This window comes from Protopterus annectens, chromosome 2.part1, assembly GCF_019279795.1.
Source record: "Protopterus annectens isolate FY-2018-M chromosome 2.part1, PAN1.0, whole genome shotgun sequence".
Taxonomy (NCBI): Eukaryota; Metazoa; Chordata; order Ceratodontiformes; family Protopteridae; genus Protopterus; species Protopterus annectens.
In genome coordinates, this window is record NC_056729.1 from 1,886,972,762 (window position 1) to 1,886,997,365 (window position 24,604).

General features: G+C 40.6%; 1 protein-coding gene across 3 annotated transcripts in view; it reads right to left on the bottom strand.

The window, feature by feature from the left end:
* Positions 1 to 24,604, bottom strand: part of LOC122794684 (lipopolysaccharide-induced tumor necrosis factor-alpha factor homolog) — a 260,987-nt gene that overhangs the window by 1,257 nt on the left and 235,126 nt on the right. For 2 of the 3 annotated variants that reach the window (XM_044063311.1, XM_044063310.1), the window contains exons 3-4: positions 19,973 to 20,132; positions 1 to 249 (exon numbers count right to left, since the gene is read on the bottom strand). The exon at positions 1 to 249 is cut by the window's left edge and continues 1,257 nt beyond it. In XM_044063311.1, coding sequence (XP_043919246.1) covers positions 141 to 249; positions 19,973 to 20,132 — 269 coding nt within the window. In that variant the 3' untranslated portion in view covers positions 1 to 140. The remainder of the gene's footprint in view (positions 250 to 19,972; positions 20,133 to 24,604) is intronic. The other variant, XM_044063312.1, reaches the window with a different exon arrangement.

Sequence of the window (24,604 nt, forward strand, 5' to 3'; positions counted from 1 at the left end):
ATGTTTATAAAGTGCATGTGTGAAAAGATATTAAGTGTGCTTTGCGTAGTATAATTACTTCATTTTACATAGCTGATTTTTTTACATTGTTAATTTTTTCTGAAGTCACATTCCACTTTTTATTTTGGCATGTCATGGATTCACATGGGCCTGTGGCGGCCAAGAACAGTACCACAGTTAGGGCACTTGTGAGTTGCATCATTACAGCTAGGCACACAGAAAGGAATGAGACAGCATCCCACAAATAACCTGTAAAAACAAATCCGGGAGTTAGAAGTGCAGTTCATGGATACAACACCTTATTTATTATTCTTAGTTAAGTATACTTAAGCATGACATTCTATCTGATAGATAATGCAGGTTTAGACCCAGTCTAGTACCATTACTGCCATTTCCCCCTCACCAATAAATATGTCTATATCTATCTATTGACATTAAAACAGAATTGTCAGTGTACCAGTGTAACAGTATACTAGTGTGCCAGTGTGCCAGTGTGCCAATGTACCAGAGTCCCAATGTACTGATGTGCCAGTGTACCAATGTCCCAGTGTGCCAGTGTACCTGTGTCCCAGTGTGCCAGTATACCAGTGTGCCAGTATACCTGTGTCCCAGTGTGTCAGTGTACCAGTATAAATGTGTACCTGTGCACCATTGTGCCAGTGAAACAGTGTAACCATGTCCCAGTGTGCCAATGTACCAGTGTACCAGTATAACTGTGCACGAGTGCACCAGCGTGCCAGTGTATCAGTGTAACTATGTCCCAGTGTGCCAGTGTACCACTATGCTAGTGTACTAGTGTAATGGTTTCCTAGTGTGCCAGTGTACATTTGTCTCAGCATGCCAGTGTACCAGTGTACCAGTGCACCTGTGTCCCAGTGAGCCAGGGTACCAGTGTACCTGTGTGCCAGTGTACCAGTGTACCTGTGCCCCAATGTGCCAGTGTGCCAGTGTACCTGTCTGCCAGTGTACCAGTGTATCTGTATGCCAGCATACCAGTGCACCTGTGTCCCAGTGTGCCAGTGTGTGGAATCCTTAAGGTATGTGGCAAAATCCTTAGTGAAACTGAAATATGCAATATACAAAGAGCTCCCTATGTTCTCATCCTTGATTAGCTACTCACAATACAGAACAACATTAATCTGATGTGGTATCCTATTTTTGATTCTATGGTAATTTGCACTTATGAGCCAGTTATTTACTAAGCAATCTGTCAACCTCTTCTGAAGAGCCTTCATGTTGGCTATCGTATAATACTTTGCATCTCCACTTCCTGTATCTTTGTGCATAGTGTCTGCTGTCCCTCAAAGACAGTCCTAAGGTACCCTTCATGTCCTCAGTGACAAAAGGTACAGGTCATTTGGATTTTCTGATAGTCACTTGAAGACACCATATTGAACATCATCTAGACTTCAGTTTATCCCTGCTATCTCCACACCCCCTGTTATAACATCCTATCAGCTTTCACCTAACATACTCTCTCCACCCTGTTATAACATCCTATCAGCTTTCACCTAACATACTTTCTCCACCAACTCTATTACCTCTAAATTTACCATCAGGTCTTCTGCTGTTGTGCCATACAAAGAACAGATCCTAGCTACTATACTCCTCCCATAATGTTATACTCCTCTTTACTGCCCATTCTGCTGGCCACTTATTTACTCACCTTGTATGAAAACCAGTTTCTCATTGGTTATCAGTACCCAAAAGGCCATACTATCACCCCAGCTGTAAAGCATCCCACCTTCAACCATGCTAATAATGGGTCCAACTCAACATCTTGTTCACTCTTTCAGCATACCAACCCCTGGCACATTAGCCCTAGATGTAGACAATACTACAAATGTATAAACAAACTCCTGAATCTTATCACTAAGCACAGACCTAGCCTAATACTCGGTGGTGATATTCACCCCAACCCTGGCCCATCCACTTCTGATATATACACCCCCTCTACTTGTAATCTAAGCTATAAAACTATAATCAATAGACCAACTAACTCTCTCCTGGCCTGTCATCTCAATATTAGAAGCATTAATAACAAGGTACATGAACTGCATGCACTCCTGGCTGTCCACTCCCCTGAGATTCTCTGTCTATCTGAAACCTGGTTAAAACCTAACACTACCAACAATGAAGAGTTACCACCTGGGTATAACATACACTGGCTGAATCGTGTTTCCAGGAAGGGGTGTGGGGTAGCTATACTCTACAAATCTGTTGAATGTGACCACAGATGTTACTCAACCACCTCAGATTAATAACTCCGAAATTCTAGCCACTAGATTGCAACAACAAAAGTAAATGCATCAACATCATCTGCATGTATATTCCCCCAGTTAACAATATAGGCACACTTGAAGATACCCTACACTGGCTATCATGTCATTACCCCCAAGAAACCCTACTACTTGAAGATTTTAACATAGACTGGGGCACCTGTTCCTCAGAATCCCCATCTAACCATACTAACCTGCATGCATTTACACAAATCATAACCACCCCTACCAGGCTAGGTAAACCCAACCAAAAAGAAAGCATACTTAGCTGGGTACTCGTAAATAGTAACCCCCAACTGTACACCGGTGGTACCCTCCCCGATGACTTAAGCAAGCACCTTCTCACTTATATAGTTAAGCAAAAAGCCATTAATCCCCAACAACCCTTACTCAGAAAAGTCAGAAACAAAAAAAAGACTTTGACGCTGCCAAATTCCAACAGGAACTTAACTCATGTAACTGGTCTATGGTAAAACACCACCCCTTAGAGGAGGCAGTTGTATATTTTAACAACAAATTTCTTGAAATCCTTGATTTGCATCCACCTGCCCCTTCAAAGAGAACAAAAGCAAAACTGCACCATGGCTTTCTAAAGAGCCTAGACTAAAAAGTACCAGTAGAAACAAATGTTGGGCTCTATGATGCTTTACTAAAGATGCCCAAGATCATGCTAAATATAGGCAAGCTAGGAATGAAACTAAAAAATCCATTTTACAAGACAAAAAGCAATACTATTGTAATTTACAGACAGCAAACCAGAACAATCCTCAGAAGTTCTGGGCAGGTCTGAATAATCTACTTCATCCTGGAAAAATGTCTACCCCTATCCCTGCTGCTACCATTGATAACCCCCCCCCCCCAAGGATGTTTCAGATAGTTTTAACTGTCTCTTTACTGAGACAATCCAAGCCCTAGCTAGCCAATTACCTCTTAGCTCCCCTGGCCCTGATAGTACCATCCCTATGAACCTACTCTCGTTCAACTTCCAACCAGTGTCCACGTCACTTATCCATACCTTGATCAAAAAAGTAAAACCCACCACACTCTCTGCTGATCAGCTCCCCGCTGAGTACCTTCAAAAATCAGCTGATGCTATTGCCTACCCAGTATCAATACTAATTAATCATATCATGGCAGAGGCTAAAATTCCCACCATTAGGAAAACATCCTACATAATCCCATTACATAAAGGAGGCTCCTCCACTGAATTCTCCAATTATAGACTAATAGCTATACTTTCTCCACTTGCAAAGATTACGGAAAAATGTATACACAAACAACTCATGTACCACCTAATCCAGAATTATCTCATGGCAGATACCCAGCATGGCTTCTGTCCACACCACAGCACTACTTCATCCCTATTAGTTTTTACCAATACCATAAACAATAACCGTAACAATAATCACATATCCTCAGCCCTCTTCTTGGATCTTTCCAAGGCATTTGACATGACTGACACCCTGCAAACTTTCTGTCTAGATTCTAAAGCCCTTCAATGGTTTAAATCCTACTTCAATGGGAGACAGCAGGGTGTTCTTTGGCAGAAGAAGCTCTCTAACCTACTACCTAACACCCTTGGAGTACACAAGGCTCCATACTAGGGCCCCTACTGTTTTTCATCTTTATTAACGACTTGTATACTGTCACCCAAAATGTCAGCTGTATCCAGTATGCTGACAACTCCACCCTAATTTGCTCAGCTACATCTCCTACAGATTTATGGTCTGCTACCCAGTCCACTTTTAATACTATAGAAAACTGGCTTTCTGAATGTCGATTGATACTAAATCCCAAAAAAGCTAAAATGCTGTTATTCTCACCAACACAAAGGTCTGCTGCTTTTACCTTTTCCATAAATGCAAATGATGGTGCAATAATCTCCCCCGACCCCTCTACAAAACTATTAGGAGTCATTATTGATAATAACTTTAAATTCAACCTACATGTAAACCGATCGATCAAAACCATCAATAAAAAACTAGGGTCACGTTACAGAATAAAAGCCTTCCTCACCCCTCCAGCCAGAATTGCTATTGCTCGCTATCAACTACTTTCAACACTTCTATAGGCATCCCCCCTACATTCTAATTTAAACAGGACTGTACTTAATAAACTCTCAACCTGTTATAATTACATTGCCAAGTTTGCCACTGGCCTGCCTTTAAGGACACATCACTGCATCTATCTTAACCAGCTTGGGTGGCTTGAACTACCCAGTCTAATCCAAAATAACCTACTGATTATGGCTAATAAAATCCTTTATAATCCGGATAATACTCCAGCACTTAAAAATCTTATCACCCCCTATAACAATCCACAACTGCTTCGATCCTCGAACAGACTGCAAATTCAGGCAATCAAAATTAACAATGCAGCTGGTGATTCCCTCTTTGCAAACTCTGCAGGCAGAGCCTGGAACTCACTTACAGCTGATATTACTTTGCTCTCCTCCCTAGGCCAATTTAAAACTAGACTCAACCAACATCAGGCACTAAACTGGCTTTGCCACTGCAACAAGCCTGTCTAACTCTCATCAAGAATGTGAAACATCTATTAATCAGATTACTGTTGAACTTACCCCTGACTGTCACCAGGGGGTAACTCTAACCTGTTGAATTTGTCTATTCATGTTTGCTTATGTATTCTTTGTCTATACTATATTTGTAAAATGTTTTAATTGTTTTCATTGTATCTGCTTGCCTGAGGACATTTCTCCCCAGGCCTCTGCTGAAAATGGACATGAATCCAGTCGGACTATCATGGTCAACAAATGTAAAATAAATAAAATAACATTTCTCTCTGAGTCTCTCTTTCTCTGTCTCTCTCACTTGGCAATTCTTTTGCATTCTCTTCCTTTTAATGTGTGCACAAAGATATTTACAAGCCTCTCTTTTTCAATACATCAGGGCATCTACTTAATCCTATATCACTCCCCCAACCCCCACAACCTGCTGTTGAAGTGCTCAGGGCATTTTAAATAACTGAACTTAAAACATGAGCATAAATATAGTGAAAATGCTGAAATAACCCTAAATGAAAGTTTTACAATAGTACCAAACTGTTATACCAAAGGAAAAGATTTCAATAAAGTCTTCATATGCTACCAGATCCAACATAATAAGGTTAATGTTAATACAAAAACAACTTGGTAAAATGCATCATTAAGATCATGCCAATAATAAGCCTTCTACAACAAGATTAACAAACTAAATGGAAAAGAATAAGAATGCAGTGCGCTAAAACAGAATGCTTGTACCGTAACAGACTTAAACCATATCTAAACACTTTTTTCACTCTGCATTCTGTGGCAAATATGGAGAATAAACTTAAATGATTGTTCTTAAAATCCCAGCTTGAGAGTTCATATTCATATAGGTTTCCTGTTGCAAGATAGCGAAGCTGATTAAACATCAGAAATGTAGAACTGCAGTACTCGTTGCAAAATGTGCATTTTAGCTTTTTTTTCCTTGCTCATTTGAATGCCTTTTGCCATTGGGCACCATTGACTGGCAGTGATCAGCGGCACTGAATGGCAGTTCATGTCTCAAGGTAAAAACTGGCAAAAAATTAAGCTCATTTCCTGCCTTTCCTGTTAAGTGGTATAGACTATTTGTAGGCTTCTGAGCCCCCAAGCCCTTCTGTGTTTGAGGGAAGCCTTCTAGCTTGTTTTTTTTTTTTCCTTATAACTAGCCAGTTTTCTAGTTTCAGCTCTCAAATCTGTTTCTTTGATCTCAGCACTTGTTCAGATAAAAAAAAAAAAAAAAATTTCATCTGCTTTTACTGTACTTGTGTTTCTACCTACTTCATTTTACTTTTGCATCATCTTAAAAATACTCAATTGTATTTATTACTGCTTGGTGTAACTCATTCTAAGCCTTTTGTTTAAACACTTGGGCTTCGGACCAGTTGTTTTGCACTGAGAGGGTTTGTGGTCTGCACTGTTGTGGCAGAACAGGTAGCTTACATCCTTCTAGGTTGGGAACTGCTGATTGAGGGCTCAGTGTCTGTTATTCTAAAAGTGTATTAATTCTGGTTTAAGCACTTGGGCTTTCAGGCCAGTTATTTTACATTAAGAGGGTTCGTGGTCTGCACTCTTGTGGGAGGAGAGGCTGGACTCTGCCCTTCTGAGCTGGGAATTTCTGGTTAAAGGCTTATAGTGCATGCATATCTGAACTGCTTCTTACTGAAGTTGGTGCGCCTTGTTTGCTGTGGCATAGACTGGATTCGAGCCTGCTGGATCTAGCGTTGTTTGTGTAACTTGAGCACTAATCCAGACATTCTCTAAAGTATTCAATTGTATTTATTACTGCTTGGTTGTAACTTGATTAAAGTGTAGCTATCATTCTAAGCCTTTTGGATTAAGCACTTGGGCTTCAGACCAGTTGTTTTACATTAGGAAGGTTTGTGGCAAGCACTGTGGTGGCAGGACAGGTAGCTTTCATCCTTCTAAGTTGGGAACTGCTGATTGAGAGCCCAGTGTCCAAGTGTATTAGTTCTGTTTTAGGCACTTGGGCTTCAGGCCAGTTATTTTACATTAAGAAGGTTCGTGGTCTGCACTCTTGTGGGAGAAGAGGCTGGACTCTGCCCTTCTGAGCTGGGAATTTCTGGTTAAAGGTTTACAGTGCCTGAATATTTGAACTGTATCTTATTGAAATTGGTACACCTTGTTTGCTCTAGCATAGACTAGATCCAGGCCTGCTGAATCTAGCTTTGTTTATATGCTTGTTGTTTGTTTGCTTGTTATTTCCCTGGAAGCTAATTCCACCTAATACGCGCTTCTCAGCTTCTGTGGATCACTAGTGATATCTGCATTGCTTACTGTACTTATTTCCTTGTTTCACTTGAAAGAAAGTTACTGTTTGTCATTTTGCATTTAGTTACTTGTAACACATTGCACTCAAGTTACCTGGCACTTGCTCACTAAAGCAATTATATAAGTCAGCACTAAAAATTAAAAGCACTACACCCTCACTCCCCACTGGCCCTTGTTTTCAATTATTAAGGAATTCCCAATATTATTCTAGCATGTCCAAAGGTCAGTTGTCAATCTCCTCTCCGGTCCAGCTGGTGAATCTGGGAATCTTGAGGCAATGTTATAACTGCCTCATGTACACAGACAACTCTCTACTCCTCCCACATAACACAAATACTTGCGAGAGATGCAGCTATTTAGCCAAACTGCAGGCTGAGCTCTCTCAACTCAGGACTGGCAAGACCAGACAGGAGGAGAAGGCAACTACACACACCACAAAACCAGCCTCACATAATGCTACCACACCACTGAATCAAACACATAAACACACAAAGACATACTCGGAGGCTCTGAGTAAAAGTTTACCTAAACAGCAGAGGCCTCCAAAGCAGACACCCAAACAACTGCTACCTCAAGACACCCCACAAGCAACACATAAATCACAAAAGCAGTGTGCAAAGCAGTCACAGCCCTTAAAGCCAAATACAACACCAAACATACTTGTCATAGGTGACTCCATAGTCAGACACACTGACGTCCCACTCACCAGGCTGAACAAGGAGAGGGTCACAGTAAGCTGCCTATCGGGCGCTAGAATCCGCCACATAACACAAGTACTCGGGTCACTCCACGGCAAGTACAAATATGACACAGTCATTGTCCATGCTGGTGTGAACGACCTGAGACGTACCTCCCTGGACTACATGAAAAGAGACATAGAGGAGCTCTCTGATTATGTAGCCCAGACAGGTATGACCCTAACCCTGAGCAGTATCCTTCCTTCACCAAGAATGATGCCACAATATAGAGACAAGATGATCAGCTTTAACAATTGGCTTAATGTCTGGTGTCATTCAAAGGGGATCCAGTGTCTGTCTGCCTGGGATGACATGCTTGACAAGCCACGCTGCTTCGCAAGGGACGGCTTGCAGCTGTCACCCCTGGGATTCCGGATATTGGCTAAGGCTCTTGCCACCCCTATAGTGCCTTTTTTAGGCAAGGCTCAAATTCTAAACCTACCACCCTAGAAAACAAAAATGGGAAGAAACTGAGGGTAATGCTGCTCAATGCCAGAAGTCTAAATCTCAAAATGCATGCACTCGAGGCCCTTCTCAGTATGGAGAACATCAATGTCTGTGCTGTAACTGAAACCTGGTTCAAGGCTCCTGAGAGCACCCCGGCACTATTAGGTTTTACCTCATATCATGCATTCCGGCCCAAAACCCGGACCACACCACAAAAGGAGGGGGTGTATCCATATTCATAAAGGATACCCACACCTCCAGGTTGGTGGCAACGCACAAAGCTTTGGAAACCATCCAGGTGCAACTAACCATAGGCAAAACTACTCTACAAATTGTAGCATGCTACAGGCCACCCTCTCAAACTCAGGAACACCACACAGCCTTCCTGAAGACACTGGAGGGTATAAATGTATCTCCAAACACCATAATATTGGGTGACTTCAACTACCCGAATATAGACTGGGAACATTACTCAAGCCCTAACTTTCTAGCCCAACGGTTCCTGGAGTTCATAAATTCAAATGCCATGGAACAGCTAGTCACTGTTCCCACAAGAGGAGAAAATATACTAGATCTCATTATCACAAACATGGGGACAAAATGCTCCACACCGGAAGTATATCCCTCATTGGTGAGATCTGATCATAAACTAATCTCACTGGAAATCCACATCCCGCCCCCACCCCAAACAAAAAAGACCACAGTGAAGAACTTCTCTAAAGCAAACTTCACACTACTCAAGACTGGTGTGGTATCCTTCAAGGCCCCTGAGACAGTGGAAACCACAACCCGAGCTGCGGAAGCCCTTACAAATGCCTTCTATGAACACCTCCAGGACTGCATGGATCAGGCAATCCCAAATAAATCCAAGACTCTTTCCACAAAGGGCAAACGTCCAGTCTGGTGGATCCCAGCCATTAACAAACTTTACAATAAGAGGAGAAAGCTATTACATGATAGAACAAAATCCATAAAAGCGAAGTCACCCCTGATCATTATTAGTAAAAAAATACGAGCACTCATAAAATCAACTAAGGCCAATTTTGAGAGAAAAATTGCCATGGATTCAAAGGACAATCATAAGGCCTTTTTCAGCTATGTTAGGAACCTGGGTGGAAACTCCCAGATATGCTCAGAATTAGTCCAAAATGATACAAAAATCACTGAACCCACAGACATTGCCAACATACTGGCAGACAGGTTCAGTGCAAACTTCACCCCCCCCCCCTAAAGGAGAGATAACTATCCCAGCGGAGTGTAGCCTCCCAGACATCTCAAATGCGCAGGTGAAAGCTGCTCTCTCTAAAGCTAAAAACACAGCATCAATGGGACCGGATGGTGTCCCCGGTTGTGTGCTACATGAGCTAAATGAGGAATTAAACCCGCACATAAGGCAGCTGTTCAATCTCAGCTTTACCACAGGATACGTGCCCAAGGAGTGGCGTACGGCAACTGTGGTCCCACTCCACAAAGGTGGTGCCTCTACGGACCCTGGTAATTACCGCCCCATAAGCTTAACAAGTCTAGTCTGCAAAGCTATGGAGAGGATCATAATGGAGCTCATAAACAAAGATATAGGGGACTTGCAGACATTGGACCCGACCCAGTTTGGCTTCGTCAAGGGAAGATCATGCCTTTTGAACTTGGTCGACTTCTTCGAAACAGTCACCAAGGCCATTGATGAGGGAAAGGCAGTCCATACAGCCTACCTTGATCTTGCAAAGGCTTTCGACACAATACCCCACTCGGGTATTGTAAAAAAACTTACCAGCTTAAATGTAAACCCATATGTCACAAGATGGGTTGCAAACTGGCTTATGGACAGAACCCACAGGGTTAGAGTTGCTGGCGCTATGTCAGACTCCAAGCCGGTCACAAGTGGTGTCCCAAAGGGCTCAGTCCTTGGCCCCCTATTGTTCGGCATCTACTTCTCAGAAGTACAGGCCAACATGGGAGGTCTTTGGCTGACAAAGTTTGCAGACGACTGCAAACTGGGCGCCATAGTGGAAAGTGCATCGGACACGGATATCCTTCAGAAGGGACTCACGGAAACAGATAGCTGGTGCCAGAGCCATGGCCTGAAGTTAAACGCCAAAAAATGTATAGTCATACCCTTCGGGAAAAACAAGGTAACCCCAAGCTACCATATAGGTGGCAATCCACTAAGCACAGAAGAGGTTATCAGGGACCTGGGGACCCAGGTTGACAGTGGCCTTTCTTTGACACTCACGTTGCTAAAGTGGTTAGAAAGACCTTCTACATTGCCCACCTGATCATGAAGGGATTCACATCCAGATCTAGTGAGGTCATTGTTCCCTGTACTCTTCACTTATCAGACCAATGATCAAGTACAATGCCCCATTCGGGATGTATCTCACCGACATCTGCAGCAATTGGAGAGACCCCAAAAGTTTCTCACCAAAAGGATAAAGGGACTCCAAAATCTGTCATATGCTGCCAGATTGAAGAAACTCCAGCTCTATTCAGTCGCATACCGCCTGCTCAGAGGTGACATGTGCCTGACATACAAGGCCATGTCCAACCCGGAATTAATGGACATGCTCCACCTCAAAAAATCCAAATCCACCAAAACCACTAGAGCAAGCGACTTAAACCTTAGCACGGATATAAATAGGACATGCTGGAGGGATAGATTTATCACCCAGAGACTCCCTATGCTGTGGAATAGAGTCCCGGTCCATGTGAGGCAGAGCACCTCGCTGGCTCTGTTCAAGAGAAATCTTGACCTGTGGATGGGAGATCGTAGGTTTACCCCAGGAATCATCTCTGTGTCACTGCTGGACAGAGGCACAACAAACTAATGGGTACAGTATTTTTTTCATATAAGGGGTGGCGTAAGCCACAAAAATTCAGGCTAGGCTTATAAATGCCTTGGGGCAGATAGCCTAGTATAAACCTATGAACCTATGAACCTATGAACCTAAAACATAATTTGGAATGCCATCGACAGCGCAACTGAGACTGGCATTGCTGCGCTTTCCTCAGCGCTCTGGGCAGTACAGACTGAAGAAATTCAAACTATCAGACATCTATCTTTGTGGCATCATGTATAAATGTATTGAGCTTAGAAAAACAGTACAGGTGATGGAGGGTTCAAAACCCGTCTACAGATCATTTTACTGATGGAAGTCATACATTTTAACACACATTTCCGTATGTGAATATGCTGAGGAGGGAAACTCGAGTAAGGCCAGTATTGACTAAAAGTAACAGACAGATATGTCATTTTGAGTGATGTCAATATTACGTGTGTTTGCTGTGTGAAAAATGAAATCATTTCTGCTATCTGTCCCATGGCATTACCTAAAGTCCTGATATTGTGAGACCTACGTGATATCAGTGGTGACAACCAGATGTGCGAAGGCTGAATGTGTCAGGGTAACACAGCATTAGGTATGTTCATTACTAGATATACACCCCGATTAATTTCATGTTCCTTCAAATTGTTATCCAAATCAATTTTTGTGAATGATAAATGTAACCTTCTGCATTTGCATGGGACATGGCAGCATGAAATGAACTTTCATGGCTTAAGAAAAAAGGTTATGCTGCCTTATGGAGCTCAAACAAGCCCAGCTATATTGCATGGCTGTCAGCATGCTGAGTAGTACTCAGTGAATAAGATATGTTTTTTGGCAGCTTTCTCTGTGGTGCAAGGTATAAGTGCAGTGAGCTTAGGAAAAAAAAAAAAAGACATGGGTGTAGGTTTTGAATCCACTTAACTGACATTTTTCAGTGTGGACTGAATACATATTTGATCACATTTTGTGAAACCATTGTGTGTTGTTTAAAAATTAAATATTGTCAGCATTGCTAACAATGTGCGAGCTGTGTCTGTCCACTTTCACATTATTTGTCATTAACTGCAAGTCTTATATGTTCCACAAAGAACATCTCTAATGTTACAATGAGATGTGAGAAGGATGAATGTCTCGCTTAAATGTACTTCTTGCTCTGGTCATTGCCACATATGCCCACTGATATCATTAGTTTACTGTCAGTTTTTTTCTCTGTGGTATATATTTTTTGGTGCTTACGTATTATCGCAACTATATTTTCTCGGTTGCGAAAATTGCATACCTGCACAGATACGACTGCATACGATAGTTGAAACTGTCATTCTAAGTCGTTAGTACTGCTAAAAATGTTTACATTACTTTTACAAACATGAACAGTTTCACAAATCCTCTTCCTGTTTTCCTGTTTTGTGTGCCTTACAGATGCACACCTGACTTACCATGGCTGCTATCGCCCTGAACTGCATTCCTTACTTTCTTAGCATGCGGACTTAAAATAACAGAAATGCTGACAGTAAAGCGCAGACAGAAAGCCGAGCACGTATGTTATTTTCCTTTTTTTTTTGAAATGCATCTTCAGATAATCCAAACCTGGGTTGTACAACTGACAGTAAACTAATTAAACATCTGTGTTACCCAAACACATGAATAACATAACTTTGACAACATTGGTTGCATGACAAAAAAATGTGCAGCAGGCAGGCTTCAAATAATAGAAATGCAGGCAGTATTGTACAACACAGAATGTGTTTTTTTGACAAATCACTGGGATGATTTAAAAATGAAAGTCACTAAAATAATGACTTGCATTTGAATTTCAGACATCATATCCTTCAGAAAATGCATGTTAACACAAACCCTGTTATTGTAGCAACGTTCTATGTTTATAAGAGCAGTATTTAAAATGTGTCCCTATTTTTTCGGCCTTCATTCCCCCCATTTTGTCAGGCTTTGTCCAGATTTCTTGCGTTAAGAGATTGAGAGGTATGAATACTATGTTGGTCATCAGATGTTTTTTGTTTTATGTTAGACAATGGGTATGGCTGAATTATTGAATTGATTGGTTGAAAAGGAAATTTCATTTGGGCATTATTATATCCTATTTGGAAGTACACTTGCAGGTTATGACCTGGAAATAATTGCAGAGATAACGTTGGTAGTTAGGATAAATGAGGATATGTTTGAACTGCAGATGTTTTACAATGGTATGGGTGTTGGAGAGGGCTCATTGGTTTGATTTCAGCTGTTTAAACAACTGGATACTTTGGATGATTGGGATCCAATCTGATTCTGAGTGGACGGAGTACACCAAATGATGTTTGGCTTCAACCTTTTAATGTACGGTTAGGTTTGTCTTGGAAGGTTTTGTTATAAGCCTTGGTATGAAGGAGGGGGGACAGCCTGGTCAGGCTGGTGGGAGGAGAATTGGGGCAGGCTTGTCCCTCTTCTGTTCCTCCTTTGGTGTTGGAGGTTCATTTCAATGAGTTGGGAAATGCAAATGAGCGGTTGGACACTGCTTGACAAGTATAAGTAAGCAAGCAGAGGTGAGGACGCTGTTTATTTGGTTGGATGTTAATTTCAATGAGTTGGAAAATGCAAATGAGCGGTTGGACACTGCTTGACAAGTATAAGTAAGCAAGCAGAGGTGAGGACGCTGTTTATTTGGTTGGATGTTTATTTCAATGAGTTGGGAAATGAAAGTGAGCAGTTGGATGCTGATTGATAAGTAAAATTAAGCGAGCGGAGGTAAGGATGCTGCTTACTTGGTCGGGTGAGTGGGCTAAGTTAACAGTTATATGGATGTTTATGCAGTGATTAATAAATGAAAATATTATTTGGTCAATAAAGTTATATTTATGGAATTTCAATAAAGGTCGTCAAATGTCATTTGGTGTAGTGACTGTTTATTGAAAGGGATCGGGACAAATGAGGTTTGGTAACAACCTAATTTGTCCAGGGACATCTTCAGGTGGAGGTTTAGATAGAGGTAGTAATGGGTTTTCTGAGGGTAAGGGAAGATGCTAGTTGTGGGGGAGGATTAAATAGGAAAGTAGGATGATTAGGAGGAAATGAGGTAAGGGTAGGGTGGGGCATAATAAGTTTTGTGAGAGTGTAACTGGGTGAGGAATGACATTTTGATGTGAACTTTCTACCCGCCCGCCCTCCCTGTTTCGAGCATTCTGGATTGTGTGGTTGTTACAGTTTTTGGGAGGCAGAGAAGAGGGGCAGGCTTGTCTCTCTTCTGTTCCCCCTCTCGTGTTGGAGGTTCACTTCAATGAGTTGGGAAATGCAAGTGAGCGATTGGACACTGCTTCACAAGTAAAGCTAAGCAAATGGAGTTAAGGATGCTGCTTACTTGGTCAGGTAAGCAGGGTCACACAGCCCTACGTTAACAGTTATATGGATGTTTATGCTGTGATTAATAAATGCAAATATTAGGTGGTGAATAAAGTTATATTTATGGAATTTCAATAAAGGTCATCAAATGTCATTTGGTTTGATGTCTGTTTATTGAAGGGGACTGGGACAAGGACATTTTTCTTTTTTTAATATAGCTTATCAGAATACCTTTTGTAGATGATGACAGCATTACTGATTTATCTGACCTTAATTAAACCATATGTTTTTATTTAACATAGGTGTGATCCCATCTCTTTAATAAACACCCCCCTTCTATGACCTTTTTCTCATTTTACTTCACATCCCTTCTCAATCCAGAAACTTTCCTTTAAGGTTTAATATAAACTTTATACCATTTTACTTGTTGCCTACGTTAAATTTTTGTTAAAGAGCTAAACCTGCTCCCTCTCCTCTTTTTGCTTTATCCGTTTCAGAACACTCCCCCCAATATTTTGACTTACTTTGAACTCCTGCTCTCCCTAATTCCTTTCCCTATGACATATCCTGCCACCATTTCTTTCCTTATGATATATGAAGGCCTTATTTTTAACTTTTGCTTTTTGACTATTCTAGATGTTTTCATCCTTTCCCTCATCAGCATTTTCTCTAATTTCACTTCTGTTTTCATTGCATTTTTTTTATCCCTGCCCCCTCCCGAGGGACCCCTGCTGGATGGTTCACCTAGCTGCTCTAGGCAGCCCATTTATTCTGTGGCAGGGTGACCCAGGCATTTTTCGACTAGGTAAGAGACCCATGACCCATTTAATCCTGCAGGGAAAGCACTGCTAGCCTATCGACTCTCCCAACAATGATAATTTGGGGAGCAGTCAATCAGTATACCTATCACATCTGCCTGGTCAGGGGATTCAGCAGGAAAGCTCCTGTCTGACAGTATAAGCTAACACTACTACTATAGGAAGGTGGCATTGCAAACTACTACTAGGTATGGTTGGTTAATGCTGTGAGGCTAACAACTTCCCTCCCCCTTAAGGATAAATGAGCAGATGTGGGTCAGTCAAGCTCATGATCCCGTTCCTGTCCTGCACACACCCATGGCACTAGTCAAAAATAAGTAATTTGGGTTAATGTCAAGGCTTAATCCTTATATGGCCCTGGGCCAGGTTCTTTATTTTTATGTCATTTTGACCATTTTCCTGGTGTTTGCTCTTTCTAATTGTGCCACACTATTTTTTTATTAAACTTTCATTATTACCATTTCATAATCCCAGAATTCCCTCTTTGATGCAAGTATGCAGATGCTCTGCATTGTTACACTTCTTACAGACTCTGTCTATATTCCCCCAATTTCTAAGAAAATCCTGCACTGTTTTCCAACATCTCCCTTTAACCCATTTATTTATTTTTCCCATTTGCAAATCAATTTACCCTGTTTTATGCCCATTGTTTGTCAAAGATTCTCCTTCCTTACACCATATTCCTTTTCTGTTAGTTTGTACAATGTGTAGACCCTCCTTTGTTCTAGTTATTTTAATAACTTAGAAGCCTCCTAGTTTATTGACTTAGATATCCAGTTCTTTCTTCCAGCCTGTAATACTGGTACCTTCCAATTTATTACAGTCAAACTGGATTAGACATTAAACTATGTCCCATCTGTCTAGTAGCACTAACCCAGGCAATACAATTAAATACATTATAAATACATTTAATTAATTTATGAGTCATATCCTTTTTGTTAAACTGGCCTGATAGACTTTCTCTGAACATTTTATCATTCTTCATCTGGGCATCTAAATCTTGAAATGTCATGTACTGAACAGTGCTTCGATTACACTTTTCCAGTTTAATGGCTAGCATTTTTGTGTAAACCATGGTTTCTTCAGTCGAATTTACAACCACTCTGTATTCATTACCTAATACTCACCTATATTCCTAAAGTGCCTTTATTCCTATAGCCTCTCAACCATTCTTTCTTATTCTGTCCTTCCAAAACAGTTTATACCCTGGAATCTGTATAACTCACAAAATCATCTTACGTCCATCCTTCCTTAATATTTGTAGAATCTTGCAGCATGAAGGGTTGGGGGTTGGCATAATAGATAATGTGTTTAGGTCACCGGCACAAATTTCAGAGCCTGATTGGCCACTTTGAAAGAAAGCTGGCTAGACTCAAAATGGCCTCCAAGGTCAGCTAGTTTACTCATAGACCAAGCTTTGATGCCTTGCAAAGTACAAGTGAACCATAAAATAAGCATTAGGCTTTTTCAATGTTTTCCTGTCAAACACTGTAAATGCTTTGCTCTCTAACAGCTTCTTGTTTTATTTTTTTAATCATTCTTTACCTGCTGCCTCCTGACCATCAGCTTACTTCTCATTAATAAGCCCATAATTCCCCGTCCAACACACTGGGCTGAGGGTGACCTCCTTACTATCTCCAAGAATGCTCAGTTTGAGGAGCCGGAGGGCGGCATGAAATGAGCTGTTCAGTACCCTATGGGAATTGCTTACTGAGATTAATTTAATAACTGACACACATTTTCCAACCAGTCCCATCAATAACTGATCCTCTGTGCATGACAGTCCCCTCAGATACTCATTTAATGCTAACACAAGTCTATTTTGCTCTCTATACTAACCAAGTAGTAGATAAAACACTCAAACAACTTAAATGTGACAATAATTCCCACCTTCCTTGACCTCTGAAGTAAGAAAAGCTGCTACCCTGAGCTGGCCTTAAGCCAGTTCGAGCAATTTGTGCCCAGCAGGGATCCACTTTCTGAGGGAACCCCTTATTAGGCATGACAGGGTCATTATGCCTTACATGACTCAGAGATTTGCCTCAGAAACACTACAGCAAAGTGCAAAGCATTTTCCTACTGGTAGTCTTTTTTCTGTAGTAGTTGCAAGTCTTGTTAGTGGAACACAAAATTTCCCATCATGCACTGCATTTGTTAGTATTCTAGTATTATTAGTAGAAGCAACTTTGTGTCTCTTTTATGGCTCAGAGTGTCAGCTGCTCCTACTCCCATGGTAGTAAGTTGCTGTTTCCGAGTGCTCAACAGAGTTTTAACCCAAACAATGTTTGGATTAACTATCTGGTTTGGTTTGCCACTCCAATTACTGTAGCAGAAGATAAGACCTGGCTTGGTTTGAGGACTGATAGAGAGGTGCTGTTTTCTTTATTTTTTCTTGCTAATGTGGCATTTATGAATGATTGCTAATGAATAAAGTTACAGTAATTAGTCTCAGACTACATGAAACCAAACACTGGTAAGTTTAAAAGAGGCAGATACTGTGATGACAGGCAACTTTGATCAGTAAGATATGTGACAGAATGTTACCAATTCAGCAGTATAGGAGAGAAATACTTTGAGCAGTCACAGACAGGAGCAAAATAATCTCAGAGAAGTGAAACATGAGGGGGTTGTACTGAGTGGTGGGAGGTTGAGGCGTTAGAAAAATGATTCACTTTGTTGAATGTGTCAGAACAGTAACACAATGGAAAACAAACAAAGAATAAACCTTAATCAGTATCAATGCAAATGCAACATAAATAATATAAGAGCAAACATACAGAAAATTTTAAGCAAAGACAGTATGTAACACAAACACAAAAGTAGATGTGATACAAAAATTCTGTCAGTAAAATAAGTAGTAAAATAGGTACAAAGAGTACCTGTATGCTGTCATATTTTGAAGTGTAATGTTTCTACAGAGAAAATAATAGACAATATCAAGTAGGTACAATTACTGGGCAACGGATGTGAAGGTGAGTAAGGCATGAGTCAAATGAGAGGATTGAGACAGAAAAAATAAAATACAGTAAGATTTTCAAAAAAGGGGAGATATAAAGGGGGCATGCACCTGTCTGCTACCCAAGTTCAGGTGATCTAGGCAGTACTACAGAGTTTGGGAATATGTTTGCATGTAAGCCAGGGTGCAACTATCAGGGCATACCCATCGGGGCTCAACCCCCTGGTGAAACATATTGCTGACATAGGACCTCAGCGACCCATCAAACAAACTCCTTACAGGATGCCTTGGTGAGTTAAGCAGATCCTGAGAGGGCAACTTTAGAGTTGTTGGAATGGTGGGTAACCAAGGAGTCCAGTAGTTTACTTCTGTTTTAACATGTCTTATGACAAAACATAAGCTAATAAATATATTTTTCTGTGTTTATACACAATAATAGCATACATTCCTGATAAATAATCTGAAATAGTCTTAAGTTCAAGAAGCCAGTAAGTGTTGGTAGAAGTGGGGTGTTAGATGGGGCCTCACTAAAAATGGTCAAAATTGGACCCCAGAATTGCTAAGGCTGGCAGCAGTATTGCCTGTCAATTATTGCACTCAGTTCCTGATATAACACCTCTGTTATAAAAGTTGTCACCAATAGAATGTCAATTCATTAGTCCTACTAACAGTACTCATTATCTGTGTCTTGTGTAACCAAAGGTCAACTAGTTATTAATGACTGCTATGGCAACTTTGCAAATCAACTCTGCCACTTTTGATCTTTTCTGTATCGGGTACTGTCTCCCATATTGCCTCCAAATTACACACTAGTGCTGCATATTCACTGTATCAGCTGTTGGTATTAACTACTTACTGCTATGGCCATCATTCAAAAGCATGAGAAGAAAAATCCCTCAATAAGTTTAGCCTGCGTCATGGAATAGTCTAAGTAGTGCATTAAAAGTAGTGTACTTTATATTCGGGAAAAGTTGTACACTTAAATTAAGAATGAATATATCTCTGTATTTTCCCAACATCTAAGGAATCCTCTTTCACTTTAGTATCTAACAGTTATTGCATTCCTGTTTTGGATATGTGTGGTAATCTGCAACCATACTATAACTAGGGTAGGGTGATGGAGGCTGATGCCCCATGGGCAACCTCTCAAGAAGACTTTATCAGCAGTGCTTATTAATGGCCAAGTGGGTGCATGTGAAGTACCAGGATTCTTTTAAACAGCCATGGCAGTAGTGGCCAATCAGCAATTGTTAAGTATTGCCAAATTAATTTGTTTTCTGCTTTTAAAGCTCTTTTTTATAGTTTTACAGCTTAGAAGAGATGCTTTTGGCGTTATTATTTTCTTATCTGGTCTTTGGTCTTTAACTTTGGAATAATATGCTTTTTCTTTTTGGTCCTCAATCTCAGTTTAAAGGAGCCACCTAGTTACAGCTTTGATTTGCAGTGGTGTTGTGTGAGGATAATACTTCATGGTGATCTGCAATAATTCTTTGTTGCTTTAACAGTGTAATGATGCATGCATGCAGGCACGTGTACCTACAAATAATGTATCTGTTAAATACATCACACAATATTAATGTGCGTAGTAATTGACAAAATGTTTTAGTATCATCACTTTGTAAATGCCGCCCAGTTTGTGGCTGAAAAAAGCCATTTGGAGCAAACCACTGACTCATCTAACAATGTTTAATTAATTAATTAATTAATTAATTAATTAATTAATTAATTAATTAATTAAAGAAACAGAGTAATAAACATGCTTACCCCAAAATGAAGAGTATAATGCACATCATCCATGCCAGCGCTCCTGGTTTGTGGCTCACTTTAGTCACAACAGTAGTTCTGCAGGTCATACAGGTCATGGAAGTTGGTCCACTTCCAAGGGCTGCGGGAGCTGTTACAATTACCACTGGTTGGGCTATGGCTAAACAGAAAGTAGACCAAGTAAATCAGATTTTGACTTCTACACAGCTTTTTACTCTTGTGTCCACATCATGCAGCATGAATTCCATTTTAAGGTATTATAAGCCCTTTGAGGAGACTAACTGTGCAAATAATCATGCCATAAAAATTCAGTGTGCAACAACATACATAGACACATCCTTGACATGAATCAAACATTACAGAAATCTGGTTAGTTACATACATAAATAAATAGATGGCCTTGTATACTCCCTTACAACTATAATTGTCTGTGTGTCTGTGTGACTTTTTAGCATCTTCAGTCTCATGTACAAAATACTTCAGCATGGCTACTTTGTTTTATCGGTTTTATTGGAAATTGTACCATCATCCATTAATAAAAAGACAATGGGCAATGCATGAAACAATGAAATCGCTCATTATAGGTTTCATAGGTTCATAGGTAAGTACTAGGCTAGCTGCACTTGTGGGTCATTTTAAGGCTTGCCAAGTTCCCTTTTTGTGCCTGAAGTAACCAATCCTATTTGGTTATAGATTGGCCTTACCTATCCATTACTCGATAATTATATATTACCCCTAATGAGAACAATTGGAATCATACCATAGATAATTTGAGGAGATCCATGCATTGGATACAGCATTTAGGAACGGCCCCTCTCCTTTAGTAATATAGGGGATAGTCCTGGGGTAAATTTTCTGTTTCCCATCCATAGATCTAAGTTGTACCTGAATATGTTCAGGGATGAACTTTGTTTTATGTGGACGGGGAGTCTGTTCCACAGAAGCAGTATCCTCTGCAGGATATATCCAAACTGTTCTGTTGATGTTGAAGAAGAGGTTCAGATCCCTAGACACAGTGTTTCTTATGCCATTTGACTTGCTGATGTGCAGTAAATTCATCAGTAATGAGTTGGTCGATGCCTTGTATGCCAGACACAGATCATCTCTTAGCAGTCTGTAGGATACTGACTATAGTGACAGGGTTTTGAGTCCGTCCATGTAGGACATGTTGTTTACACTTTGTATCCTTTCAGTAAGGTATCTCTGTGGGTGCTTCAGTAGTTTTTGCATGTATCTGGACAGATATATGCAAAGAGGAGCTTTCTGTTCAATAACTTGCCAAATGAGGGCTAAGTAAAAGGGGACAGTGACATCCCTAGATCTGGACACAATCCCTTTATTTATAAGTTGTGCAATATAGAAGGACTTCCTTACAAAAATAAATAAGTCTAATATCTGGTGGGGCTATCTTGATTTCCATCTTCTACATGTTTTATTGACTCGATCTATTTAGATTTTGCTGATAGAACATTGCTCCATTTACATGAATGATTTGCATTCTCATATCCAACCATCCACCTCTCTAAAGAGAAATATACACACACACATATCTCTCTCTCTCTCTCTCTCTACATATATAGATAGATAGGCATGTGTGTGTGTGTGTGTGTGTGTGTGTGTGTGTGTGTGTGTGCGCGCGCGATGTATATGTGTGTGTGTGCGTGTGCGTGAGCGTGTGCGTGTGTGTGTGTGTGTGCGTGTGCGTGAGCGTGTGCGTGCGTGTGTGCGTGTGCCTGTGCATGTGTGTGTGTGTGTGTGTGTGTGTGTGTGTGTGTGTGTGTGTGTGTGTGTGTGTGTGTGTGTGTGTGTGTGTGTGTGTGTGTAAAACCTAACTGAAGCAGAACACTATTAATAGCAAGCACTGACTTCCGTATTAGTAAGAAATTGACAACAGCCATTCTATTCTAGCAATCTATTCAAGTCTATTAAACCCGGTTCCCAAAATGAAAAGTTTAATGGTCTTTAGATTTAGCTTTATATATATATATATATATATATATATATATATATATATATATATATATATATATATTTATATATAAGCTTGGCATATATGCAGAGAAGCAGCATGATAAAATTTTAAGCTACACTCCCATTTTATACCACTCCTCCTCCAAACATATACCAACATCAGTCTATACATTTTTCTAAACTTCTTGCCTGCTGACTATTGTGGCTTTTGTAAGTCAGACTTCTGTATCTCTTGCAGCAGACTGCAACCTAGGAGATCAATAGACATATAATCTGTCTAGTCTGCCCTGGATCTGCCCTAGGTCCTTCTCCTAGTAAGTTGCACTTGACACACCTCCAGTGAGAAGAGCCCAGCAAGATTTTTGTCATGGTGCCCAAATGTTTCAACACACTTCTCTTAGACAAGTGCAACAACAGTGCTACTCCAAGGTTCTGTGGATTGCTAAACATCTTCTGTCAGCAATCAAGTGAAAGAACCCCATTTCCTCCTCTTAGGATCATAGGATTATAGGATCATAGGCAGTTACTAGGCTAATGGCCGCACGGCCATTACAAGCCTAGCCAAGTTAACTCTTATCTACAGTCTCATTTTTCTAGTCATTTCTTGTAGTATACGAGCATAGGTGAAAATGGGGACACTGACAGGCTGATAAAGTGAACGTTTTGTCACTTGATTCATCTCTTCCTTTAACATCACAATGGACAAAACCTTCATTGCTGCTGCCATGGTAGCCTTTCATCATGGTAACCGTACACCAGGAAGGTGCGAATTCATCATGGCAACCATACTCTGGGCAGGTGCAATACTAATGACCACATAATTATGTGTTGTGTATGAGAATGAGGCAAAACAGGACAATCAAATGATTCAGAAACATTTAAATTCTGCTGTAAATTTGAACTCAGCCATATGTCTTATTTCAGACTATATACCAAAGTACATGTGTATCTGCGGGTGGTTCTGATCACAGCTGCTTTGCCCAACAGTGTGATATTAAACCAAAGAAAAAACACCCCGACTACTTTATATATATTAACTCCGAGATCGCACTACATAGGGGAAACAGGTATATTCCCTTATCCCCACTGTAGTGTACTGTCGTGCTGCAGTGTTGTTTGGTTTAATATTATTTATATATATATATATATATATATATATATATATATATATATATATATATATATATATATATATATATGTATGGGTTCACTTCAGTTAACTGAACTTTCAATTCACTGACTTTCATTTCACTGACACCATTTCACTGAAATTCATTTCACTGAAACTTCATTTCACTGAAAGTTCATTTCACTGACAACTATTATTAGCAATAAAATGGAATATTCCCCTTCCCCACTGTAGTGCGACCCTGGAGTTAGAATATATAGTTAGGGGGGTGTGGCTTTTGTAAGTCAGACTTCTGTATCTCTTGCAGCAGACTGAATATGATATTCTTATGTTTTGATATAATATTGCTTAGTAAAAGAAAAGTAAGTGGGGGGCTGCACCCCCACACCCCCGATGTGGGGGGCTCTGCCCCCCACACCCCCCTAACTATATATTCTAACTCCAGGGTCGCACTACAGTGGGGAAGGGGGCATATTCCATTTACTTTGTAATAATACTTGTCAGTGAAATGAACTTTCAGTGAAATGAAGTTTCAGTGAAATGAATTTCAGTTAAATGGTGTCAGTGAAATGAAAGTCAGTGAATTGAAAGTTCAGTGAATTGAAGTGAACCCATATGTATATATAGGTTCATAGGTTTATACTAGGCTATCTGCCCTAAGGCATTTATAAGCCTAGCCCAAATTATTGTGGCTTACGCCACCCCTTATATGAAAAAATACTGTGCCCATTAGTTTGTTGTGCCTCTGTCCAGCAGTGACACAGAGTTGATTCCTGGGGTAAACCTACGATCTCCCATCCACAGGTCTAGATTTCTCTTGAACAGAGTCAGCGAGGTGCTCTGCCTCACATGGACCGGGATTTTATTCCACAGCATAGGGAGTCTCTGAGTGATAAATCTATCCCTCCAGCACGTCCTATTTATATCCGTGCTAAGGTTTAAGTCGCTTGCTCTAGTGGTTTTGGTGGATTTGGATTTTTGAGGTGGAGCATGTCCATTAATTCCGGGTTGGACATGGCCTTGTATGTCAGACACATGTCACCTCTGAGCAGACGGTATGCGACTGAATAGAGCTGGAGTTTCTTCAATCTGGCAGCATATGACAGATTTTGGAGTCCCTTTATCCTTTTGGTGAGGAACTTTTGGGGTCTCTCCAATTGCTGCAGATGTCGGGTGAGATACATCCCGAATGGGGCATTGTACTCGATCATTGGTCTGATAAGTGAAGAGTACAGGGGAACAATGACCTCACTAGATCTGGATGTGAATCCCTTCATGATCAGGTGGGCAATGTAGAAGGTCTTTCTAACCACTTTAGCAATGTGAGTGTCAAAAGAAAGCCCACTGTCAACCTGGGTCCCCAGGTCCCTGATAACCTCTTCTGTGCTTAGTGGATTGCCACCTATATGGTAGCTTGGGGTTACCTTGTTTTTCCCGAAGGGTATGACTATACATTTTTGGCGTTTAACTTCAGGCCATGGCTCTGGCACCAGCTATCTGTTTCCGTGAGTCCCTTCTGAAGGATATCCATG